The sequence below is a fragment of the Ursus maritimus genome, unplaced genomic scaffold (genome assembly GCF_017311325.1).
Source record: "Ursus maritimus isolate PB19 unplaced genomic scaffold, ASM1731132v1 scaffold_2, whole genome shotgun sequence".
Lineage (NCBI taxonomy): Eukaryota > Metazoa > Chordata > Mammalia > Carnivora > Ursidae > Ursus > Ursus maritimus.
The window spans coordinates 40,922,521-40,933,416 of record NW_024424452.1 but is presented as its reverse complement, the minus strand read 5'-3'; the positions used below and the strand labels follow the sequence as shown (position 1 = coordinate 40,933,416).

The following is a 10,896-nucleotide window of genomic DNA, read 5'->3' as shown; positions in this document are numbered from 1 at the left end:
CAATTCGGCTTTTGTCACGAACGGCCCCCACCAAGGTCGCCCCGCTTCCCCTCGCGCGTGCGCACACCGGCGACCCCGGCTCTCCGGTGGGGGCGGGGCTCCCGGGGCGGGGCCATGCACGTCACGCGGCCCCGCCCCCCCGCGGTGGCGCCATCTTCCCCGGCCACGGGAGGGGTCACAGGTCAGCGCCGGGACCTTGCGTGGGTCGGGCGGGTGGGCGAGCGGGGGTCGGCGCGGCGCGCGGGCGGGGGCGGGAACGCGCGGAGGGCCTGGGGGCCTGAGCGGCCGCCTCCTGGCCTCTGTGCCGGCGCGCTGGTCTGAGGAGGAAGCCTAAGTTGTTCGGCCGCTTTTGTTTTTCTTCTGGAAACTGCAGTACTTGGGAACGCTGTGTGGTGTCACCCGCCGGACCGCCCGGGGGGGTGAGGAGGCGCCGGGCCGGTGGGGGGGGCGGGGGGCAGCGCGGGGGGCGCCGGTTGCGGCCAGGGCGCAGCGCGTACTCCTTGCTTTCCAGGTGCGCGTCCCGAGGGACCATGGAGCCGGGGCCGCGCCCCGCGGGCAGCGGCTGCGGCAGCCCCGCCGGCCTCTCCCGGGAGTACAAGCTGGTGATGCTGGGCGCCGGCGGCGTGGGGAAGAGCGGTAGGTGCCCGTGCTCCCACTTCCCGCACCGAGCCAGATGGGAGGCTGACAGTTGTTCTTTTGCGGATTTTAACTTTCGTTTCTTGTTTCGAAGCCATGACCATGCAGTTCATCAGCCACCGATTTCCAGAAGATCACGACCCCACCATCGGTAAGTCACGTTACCACTTCAGTCTCCAAATAAACTGTGTAGACCTGTCGTGGTGTCAGTTGTTGAAACCGTGTTCAGCTACTCCGGAGCGTTTCTTGGTGTCCTTACAAGATTTTTTACAGGAATTTTACAGCACTTGGTGAACAGATATTTCTTTTTTCCTCGCTTAACTCGGTAGGGCGGTAAGCTGTCTTCGGCGTCTTTGTCAACGTTCACGGAACACTTTGTCCGTTAGGTTTTCGTGGTTCCCAGGCTGTGTCGCCAGGTGAAAGGAAAAGTGTCCCGGCCTCGAAGCCGTTCGCTGTCACTTCTCTAAGGGTCTCTGGCTCTGTAACTATGAGTCAGCTGGTTTGAACTTCCACAAAAGGAAGCAGAGAAACGAGTCCAGCCGGCCTGCTGCGCCCTGACCACTCAGACCTGCAGCCCGCGCTCTTCCCCTGGAAGCTCTTCCTACACTTCCTTGTTCCTCGAGCTTATCACGTAGTGAGGTCTTCTCTCACGTCTTCTCCAACAGTCAGCGCTCTGTGGCCGGCAAAACGCTGGGGGAGTAAAAACATTTTGTTTTGCCTTTTGAAAAAATTGCTATTCCCTGCTGAGACAATTAAGAACATTACCGTCGGGTGGGGGAATGGGATAGGCCGGTGATGGGTAGTAAGGAGGGCACGTATTGCATGGTGCACTGGGTGTTATACACAACTAATGAATCATCGAGCCTTACATCGAAAACCGGGGATGTACTGTATGGTGACTAACATAATATAATAAAAAATCATTATAAAAAATATATATATATATATTAAAAAAAAAAAAAAAGAACATTACCGTCATTCCTGAACTATAAGGTAGCAGATTTGATTCCAGGGGGTTATGTCCCAGGATGAAAAAAAATGGAGGGGAGTGGGGGTGCCATACTACTAGTATTTTCAGAGTGGGACATTGTGTCAGGATCCTGGGTCTCTAGGAGGGATTTCCGTTGGGTCAGGCCTCTGCTGCTCCGTTTTCCACAAAGCCAGCGAGCTGTGTCAAGCCAGGTTTGGATGTAGTCATTTTACACAGCACATGCTTCTGTGGCTTGAGGAAAATAGAAACCCTGTTTGTTTTTTTAAACATACAGCATTGCTCTGGGATTCCAACTATGTTGGGAATTTTAGAAATAAACTCAGTTTAGGACTTAATTTACTTAGAGCTCCACAAATATTTTTCCCTTTCTTTAAAGTAAAAGTCATACGTGTTCTCTGAAAGAGCTAATTTCTTTAATCAGTTGATTTCCCCCCCCCCCAGTCAGCTGCTCTCCTGAAAGTATCACCTGATTCAACAGTAAATACCTAGTTATCTTGAGTTCCCATTATGTGCCAAGCACTGTAGTAGGCCCTGGAAGTTCAGTGGTGAACAAAAAGATGCAGCAGTTGCTCTCATGGAGTTTATAATTTAGGGCCTTTTCTTTAGGGGGCTTTGTTGCAGACTTTGGCTGCTAAGTCTAAGAAGAAAAACTCTGTAGCCAGTACACGTGCAAGTGTGTGTATATGGTACATACATACGCATAACTAAAGCACCAGGAAATTGTGTTTATGTCAGTACAGGTGGTATGCGCTTGTATTTTTTTTTTTTTTTGGTAGATTTTTGCTTATTTATGTCAATATTGGTCCCAACGCATTAAATTCATTTACAACTCACTAATCCTAATGGATCATGACCTGTAGTTTGAGAAACATTGGTTTAGTGAGCTCTTTATCTTTAAGGAAGAGTCATGAGCAGGGGTTCAAGAAAAAATATTGAGGGACGCCTGAGTGGCTCAGTTGGTTGAGCATCTGCCTTTGGCTCAGTCATGATCCCAGGGTCCTGGGATTGAGCCCCGAGTCAGGCTCTCTGTTTAGCCGGGAGCTTGCTTCTCCCTCTCCTGCTGCTGCTCCCCTTACTTGTACTCTCTCTCTCTGTCAAATAAATGAATAGAATCTTAAAAAAAAAAAAAAAAGAAAAAGAAAAGAAAAAATATTGAAATACACTGGGGTATAAGCAGCAGTTGTTTAAATGATGGAAATATCGAGTGGTTTTTTTTCTTTTTTAAAATTTCCTTGTATTTTCCAAGTTTACTATAATAATACACATAAATTTGTTTTCATAAAGAAGAAATTATGACAATCTGGGTTATTTAGAAAAAGTGAACGATGGTTTTTCTTTTTTGTATAGTATTAAAATGAGGAGGGACCATAGTATTTGGTTAAGTATGTAAGGTTGTTTGGGTTTTTTTAAGATTTTTACTTATTTATTTGACAGAGAGAGAAAGAGTGCACAAGCAGGAGGAGCAGCAAAGGGAGAGGGAGAAGCAGGCTTCCCGCCAAGCAGGGAGCCCAATGCAGGACTTAATCACTGGGGTCCTGGGATCATGACCTGAGCTGAAGGCAGATGCTTAACCGACTGAGCCAGCCAGGTGCCCCTATATAAGGCTTTGGAGTCAAAGAGCCCTTGGTTTTAATTCTGCTGTATAATGAACTTTGTAATATGGGAAAAACATTTTATGTTTCAGAATTGAATTTTCTTTTATCTGTAGAATGGAGATAATACTACTATGGATTATGGATTAGGATATTTGTCGCTATTGGAATATTGCCACTGTTGAATGAATTAAGGTATACAGATTACTTAGTATAATGCCTGGCATCTAATAACTGTTTAACAAATGGTAAAGTTACTTTTCGAGCCTAATTTTTGAAGGAGAGAGAGAATCTTAAGCAGGTTCCACGCCCAGCTCGGAGCCCACTGTGGGGCTCAGTTTCACAATCCTGAGCTCGTGACCTGAGCCGAAAACGAGAGTCGGACACTTAACTGACTGAGCCACCCAGGCGCCCCAGAGCCTGATATTTCTTAAAAAGACAATCAGAATCCTTTTTTAGCTTAGAATTGTAGATGAAGTATTATAAATTTAAACAACAAATAAATTTATGTCATCACTTAGGTGAAAAACACACAACACCTCAGTAGAAGACCCAAATTATGTATCTAAATGGATTGAGCATACTTCCTGAGAAAATCTGGGTGTTTAAAGAACTGTGTGTAATCTACTTTAAGATGAATTTTAAAATAAGGTTGCAGGATGCCCAGCTCTCCCAGTTGGTAGAGCATTCGACTCTTGATCTCAGGGTCCTGAGCTGGAGCCCCCTTTGGGCATAGAGATTACTCAAGAAAAAAATTGAGGTTGCATATTCGTGTGTTTATGGGTTTATAGTACACATTTCTTCCTTCCTGTAGAAGACGCTTATAAAATCCGGATCCGTATTGATGATGAGCCTGCCAACCTGGACATTTTGGATACGGCTGGACAGGTATTAAGTCTCAGAACGCCATGTGTAAAGGTGTTTTCACTCTAGTAGAGGGGAGGGGGAAGGCTTACGCAGAGAAGATCACCAGTTCATCTCTCTTAATTTTTCATGCCCTCTGACTCAGGATAGCAGGTAATTGATATATGTCTCTTCTTCGATCTGAAATCGTAGGTAACGTGTGTGCAGCTCTAGGTGTCATCAGTCCGTTAATGATCCTGTTTCCCTGCAGGCAGAGTTTACAGCCATGCGGGATCAGTATATGAGGGCAGGAGAAGGGTTTATCATCTGTTACTCCATCACTGATCGTCGAAGTTTCCATGAAGTTCGGGAATTTAAGCAGCTTATTTACAGAGTTCGACGCACTGATGATACACCTGTGGTTCTGGTGGGAAACAAATCTGACCTAAAGCAGCTAAGACAGGTGAGGAGGGAGCAGAAATGCAGTCTGTAGTCTCAGATTGGTCCTTGTTGTTTCGCTGTATATAGGTTCCTTTGCTTTAAAATAAAAATTTTAAATTGACTTCTCTCTAACCTTAGAAATTTCTCTAAATCTATTGGTTTGCAATTAACTTGGATAAAATCTGGATTTTAGAAATCAGTTGACAGGATAAAATCCACAGGATGGTAATCAGATGACAGAATACATATTATGTGAAGGATCATGGAATGTTCAGTTCCTAAAACCTTAGAAAATAATCAGTCGATCTGTTTATGTTGCAGCAGTACAAATGTAGCTTAGACTTCAAGATGTACTTCCTGATGGTGAGGATCATGAAGGGGACCTGGAAGGGGAGAGTAAGAGAAATTGTAGAGGATTGTAGAGTAAGCCAGACTCTTAATACTGGCAACAATGTTTAGAATCTGGCTGTTTGGTATAGAGTTGGAGGAATAGAGAACAGGCACGTCGGGACCGCTGGTGGAAGCAGCGAAGTAGGGACAGACTTTTCGGAAGTAGTTTGGCAGTAGATAGATTCACAGTGCTTCTCACTTAATGCCTGATTGAAAAACCCATCCAGAATTTATATATAAAACGTTCATTGCCAGACTGCTTATGGTAGCAAAAAGCTAGAAAAAGTCAAAATGTTCAGACCTAGGAGAAATTATGGTCTACCCCTAATTGGACATACCGATTTTTGATTTCTTTTAGATTTTAAGAAAATTAAAATTACATGTTTGGTGTCTGTAACTATTTCCTGTTCCAAAAAGTTATCTTTAAAATGGATTAGAAATAGAATCACTTCATTGGCATCTGGGTGGCTCAGTCGTTAAGCATCTGCCTTCAGCTCAGGTCATGATCTCAGGGTCCTGGGATCGAGCCCCATATCGGGCTCTCTGCTCTGCGGGCAGCCTGCTTCTCCCTCTCCCACTCCTCCTGTTTGTGCGCTCTCTCTCTTTCTGTCAAATAAACAAATAAAATCTTTAAAAAAAAAAGAAAGAAAGGAAAGGAAGAAAAAAGAAAAATAGAATTACTTCATAGGCAGGGAAGAAGGAATCAGGGTTGAGCCTCCCAACTGAACTCCACTTGGATGCCTCCAGAGTAGAGCTGTCTTTCTGTTCAGATAGCCCCTTCACTTTTCACTTTTTGGGGCAGTTGTGATTGTTTTCTGTGGTTACCACTATACATCTTCTCATGTTTACGTTTCTAAAGGTCACCAAGGAAGAAGGATTGGCTTTGTCACGAGAATTCAGCTGTCCCTTTTTTGAGACGTCCGCTGCATACCGCTACTACATTGATGATGTGTTCCATGCCCTTGTACGGGAGATACGTAGGAAAGAAAAGGAGGCAGTGCTGGCAATGGAGAAAAAATCTAAACCCAAATCCAGTGTATGGAAGCGACTGAAATCACCATTCCGGAAGAAGAAGGACTCTGTAACTTGAAGGGAAGATGTTCAGTGTTCGCCTGTGAACCCCAGGGTTTACTCAGAGCAACCCAGTGGCCTGCACGAGTGAGCATGGTGCTTGCTCTTTCTCCTGTCATGACCGTTCTTCTAAATGTAACTGATGAAGGGGGTATGCCTAGTGGGAGTTTTCAGTGACGTGGTGTTTAGAATACTGTCTTTTAGCTAATTCTGATTTATTAACCCAGTGGAGCACTGTCTACTTGTAAATTATCACATTAGAATTTGATCTACCAATGTTTTGGGTTCTGTTCCTGATATTAGTTAATTAGTGTCGATTTTTTCTACCCTGGGGGAGTCTTTATACCATGTGCGTTTGACAAAGCCCACATGAGGAGTTTTCTGCTGTTCACTACTTCGTGTCCTTTTCAGCTTGGGTTCCCTGAGACCTTCCCAGGGAAGGGCCTCACTTTCTTCTGTTCACAGGTGCTTCCTGGACACACAGTGAAAACCACAGAAAACCAGGTTCAGGGCGTCGCTGTGGAACTGCCTCCTGTTGCAGATCAGGGACTGATGAGGTCAGGGAAGCCAGGCCATGGAGGGGGCGGGTGGGACTCCGCTAGGGAGAGGTAGCGTCAGGACCGTGTTCCCAGTGCAAGCCTGGCTTTCCTAAGAAGTGCACATTTGACTCAAATGCACTGAGCTAGGTGAGGACAAGCAGAAGCGAGTAAAATGTATGAGGGTTTTTACTATGAGGTTATTTTGTTCTTCCTTTCAGGATTTAGCCTTTTGTTAGCTTCCAAGGCATATGCTTTGGGAGCCATTACTGGATTACTGAGCTCTTGTTCTGACCCTTGGTTGGGACAGCCATGGCCTTGTGCAGGTTTATTTTTTTTCCCCAGAGATGCGCACACCAGTACGTTTACACTAAGTGCTTCCCAGTGCTTCCCTGTGCTCTCTAGCAGAGCTAGGCCTGGCAGAACGTTTTCTAGGTCCTTCATCGGACTGACTGCATTGTCTGTGTGCAAGAGACCTCGAGAGTTAGAGTCAATGCTGTATGTGCCTCGTCAACACAGACAGTCACTAGGTTCCATGCTCAGAGAAGCCCAGGGCGTCTCCGTGCTAACGAGCCCGGCATGAAGCTTTTTAGAATTCCTGTGTGTTGAGTTTCTCATCGAAGATTTCGTTACAGGGACCCTGATGGGCTGACTGCACAGGGCTGTCTGAGCCTTGACAAAACTTAGTCTAAGAAAATACCACCTTGATATTTGTGCATAGCTGAGAAACTAGTGTCCTGGGAAGGAACAGCTTTAAGTATGGGTGGGGAGTTCTCTTTCAGAATCAGGATTATTTTGCTATCTGGACTTTGTATGGAGATGAGGTGCAGAAGTGCTAAGAATAATGTGGCACAGATTGAACACTAAATGTCACGGACAGAGTTTGTGACCATCTTAACCCTGAAGAACATGACTACAGCACCTCCTAAAAAGCGCACACCTCGGCTTAACTGCTTTCCCTCTTACTGACAGGCGGAAGGACAGGTGGTTGTGTTTTTTCCTCATACTCAATGTGATGTCCTAGGTTTAAAGAAAGGTGGTGGTTGCAACTTTTTTAGCTAGGTCGTGGTCCCTTTTGAAACCAAATCATGTTTTATGGTACTCAAGCCATCCAGTAGTGAAAGACCCAGAATTCGAATCTATGCAGGACAGAAATCTGATAGGAACCATAGCACTTTAGAGAAGCATGAAGGTAGAGAAGAAATGCAGTGCAATTCTATTTTAACAGTATTTCACCACATTTAAATTCGCTTCGAGCCTTTTACATTTAATGCCTTAGCTTCTCATTACTAATGACCTAGGGAATTGTAATTAGCGTCAAGCAAGGACTTGACAGCTGTCTAATCATTCAGGACATTCAAGGCAGCAGAGAACATTGCCAGAAAGAAAGATCTATAAGACAGGAGGGAATTTATATTGTATACAAGAAAAATCACAAATTTGTGTTTTTAAGACTGTCACTGTTCTATATGTGGTCATGGATTAATTAGCCCATTAGTATTGAGAATTCCATTCATGGTGCTAAATATCTCATTGAGGGGGTATAATGTGTATGGGTAGCAGCTCTCTTCCTAGTGATCATAAGTGTATGTAATTCATAAGCTCTGAAGAGTTTATCCAATTTGAGGGCACTAAAATCAATTACTGCCTGGAACTTTGAAGAGAGAAACATTCAGGGACACGTTTGAAAGCACTGAGACTGTTGATGCCTGTGCCCGATTAAGTCAAAAAATGTAGAAGCTCGTGTCTAGAATGAGCTGTTAGAATTCAGGAGGGGTATGTTTAACTTTACCCTTTTTTAGCAAGAATTGGTCTACTGTGATGTTTGGGGGGGGAGAAGGAAGAGCAGTCGTTCACTTATGCGTGTGTATTGAAGACAGTTTATATGACACAATACAGACTTTTACACAACTTGTTGGGCTTCTCCTTTACTTACCTGTGTGTGGGTGGAAATGCTTGGAATCATTGCCAAGGTCATTTTAAGAAAATTTAATACCATGAGATTTTATGTTCTGGAAAATACTGATTGAAAAATGTGAGTGCCCACCCTGTGCAGAACACCTGTGTCGAGTGCAAGGGAGCGTGCCGTGGAACACCCCTTCATTCAGAGAGAGGACCTCGCTCTGGGGCAGGTGGACAGGCTGCAGGGAGGGGAGGCACTGCGGTCCAGCTGCTGAAGAGTCTCCTTGTGACAGTGAGTGGGGTCCCACCGCTAAGTGACTCTGGACTCTGGTTCCCCGCTGCGGGCACTGTCCCCTGTCCTGGCTCCGGCAGCCGGGACGCTTGGGAATGCTTGGTGTTTGGCCATGCCAGGGAGGACTTGGGGGTGGTGCAAAGTGAACTGCCACCCCTGGGGGGGGCAGGTGCCTGAGCATCCCTACCGAGACCCTAACGTATGTAGAGGCGGAGTGCTGGGGAGACAGGAAAAACGCATTGAGAGGAGAGCATATTTGCCACCCGATCAAGGGTTCAAGCTGTTTCAAGTGTAGAAACTAAATGTGAGACCGTGAGGAGTCATGGCTTTTGTCTCTACTGCTCGGAATGGGCACCGGCGCTTGTGGGGAGGCCTTCGTTTGGACATTGAAGGAATGTGTGTGTGAGTCGTCGTTACTAGTGTTGAGCAGGTCAGTGACGGTCAGCGGGGTCCACTGTTGAAACGGGTGGTGGAGGAGCGTCTAACCGTCTAACCTAACCGAGCGTCTGGGAGGCGAGGCGCCGGGATTCCATCGGAGTGTTCATGGGCCTCTGTGCACTAAGCACCGTGGGAGACTGGGATTCGAAGGCACAGGAGTGTCCCTGCTTTGAACTTTGACAGAATTGGCACGTAGAGCTGGAGACGGATCGTGCAGTCGGAGGTGACCCGCTTCCTACTGGGGATGTTACAGGAATTCAGAGGAGGAAGGGCCCTCTCAGGCTGGGTCCAGCGGGGGACTGAGAGCTAACAGGAGAGCAGGCGAGTTGAGGAGAGGCCGAACGTGACCCACATGCAGTGAGCAAGAAGATCAAAGCAGGTGATTTCTGAGGTTTCTCCTCACTCGTACTGTTTATTGCTTATTTTCTTAAAAAGTCTATATAAATTGAGGAAGCTCCTGACAAGTAGTTGGTAGTGTTGCTCCTTTTCCGAACTGACTGAGAAGGATGACACATTCCGTCTTACTTTTTAGGAGTCTGTGTAACTTGGACAAGCACTTGGCTTTAAGAGATGGTTCAGTACTGAAAACGCATTTGCAGTCATCCTGGATTTGCTCAGCTTGAAATTAAAGATTGTGATCGGGCTGACGGGGGGCGGGGGGGCAGTCCGATGAGCGTCCAGCTCTTGATTTCGGCTCAGGTCATGATGTCAGGGTCATGAGATCGAGCCTCCTGTTGCTCAGTGGCTCCACGCTCAGTGGGGAGTGTCCTTGGGGTTCTCCCTCTCCTCTGCCCCTCCCCCTGCTGCTCAAGCACACGGGTGTGCACTCCCTCCAGCGCAGGCCTGGAGAGAGAGAGTCAAGGCTATCCTGGGGTAGGTGGGATGCTTCGGGGCTGAGGGCGTGGGAAGCGCGAGGGCCGGTCTGAAGTGTGTGTGCCTCCCAAGTACCTGTCAGCCAAGAGCTGCTCTGTTCTGTTCTCTCATTTTCTCAGCCTAACCCCTGGAGATTCTGATTTGATGGATTCTGATAGGCTCCAGGAATCTGTATGGAATCCCGGAGGACCGTGATGGCAGCCATGCCACCTTTCCTAGATGGGGAGTCACTGAGCCCGATGATGTCGAGTGCCCTGGGCGGGCATCGGAAGACGGTGTGGAGCGGTGACAGGTGGCTGTCCCCAGGTGCGGAAAACGTTAGCAGCTCTGTTGGAGCGGTGTGGGGTGGGGAGCGCCGGGAGTAAGCAGTGAGAAGATGCAGGACGAAACAAGGGCCGTGGCTGGGGGACAAGCAAGAAAAATAAACTTCTACCTTGTTAGGAAGGAAACCCCTGGATAGAAGAACAAAGGACGGTTAAGTCTTAATGTTTGCGGTATGCTGAAATTTCCAATCAACTTTTAAACTTGAGTTGGCCTTGAGACAAAATTACTGAAATGTTTTAGCTTTGTCTAATAGTCCTTGCTTAAAAAAACTCAGCACACACGATCGTATCGTTAAGTCACCCAGTTTTTTGAACAAAAGCTGCTGGGGTGGGGACGTGTCATTTCCTGCCCTTCCCAGAGCTGGTTATTGCTAGTTTTATTGCAGTTTGCTCTGAGCCAGGAGAAAATCTCCAGCTTCAGAATTCCCCTCCCGCCCCCCCATCAGACGCTTTCCCTAATTTCCTTGCACACCAGCACTTGATACGAAGGCGAGTTCCGGTCTGTGCTCACGTGCAGTGTAACCCAGTGTAGACTCTCTGCTGGCGGGGGGGGGGGGGGGGGGCTCCC

The 10,896-nt window shown here is 47.0% G+C and overlaps 1 protein-coding gene and 1 long non-coding RNA gene across 3 annotated transcripts in view; both read left to right on the top strand.

The window, feature by feature from the left end:
- The first annotated feature begins 128 nt into the window (after positions 1-128).
- On the top strand, positions 129-8,411 carry RIT1 (Ras like without CAAX 1). Of its 2 annotated transcripts, none has more exons than XM_040635781.1 (6): positions 129-181; positions 512-636; positions 731-787; positions 4,034-4,107; positions 4,334-4,525; positions 5,753-8,411. In XM_040635781.1, the coding sequence occupies exons 2-6, from the start codon at positions 531-533 to the stop codon at positions 5,981-5,983; spliced, it is 660 nt and encodes a 219-aa protein (XP_040491715.1). In that variant the 5' UTR covers positions 129-181; positions 512-530; the 3' UTR covers positions 5,984-8,411. The 2 variants fall into 2 exon arrangements, with proteins under 2 accessions (XP_040491715.1, XP_040491716.1); XM_040635782.1 differs by lacking the exon at positions 129-181 and adding an exon at positions 287-419.
- A 1,106-nt stretch (positions 8,412-9,517) lies between these two features.
- Positions 9,518-10,896, top strand: part of LOC103668366 — a 3,800-nt gene continuing 2,421 nt past the window's right edge. The window contains exon 1 of the long non-coding RNA XR_005836203.1: positions 9,518-10,311. This is a non-coding gene — a long non-coding RNA (uncharacterized LOC103668366). The remainder of the gene's footprint in view (positions 10,312-10,896) is intronic.

Coding starts and splice junctions, on each gene's coding strand:
- RIT1 (XM_040635781.1), top strand. CDS start 531: ATGGAGCCGGGGCCGCGCCCCGCGGGCAGCGGCTGCGGCAGCCCCGCC. Junction 788..4,033: donor AGATCACGACCCCACCATCG/GTAAGTCACGTT, acceptor TCCTTCCTGTAG/AAGACGCTTATAAAATCCGG. Junction 4,108..4,333: donor TTTTGGATACGGCTGGACAG/GTATTAAGTCTC, acceptor GTTTCCCTGCAG/GCAGAGTTTACAGCCATGCG.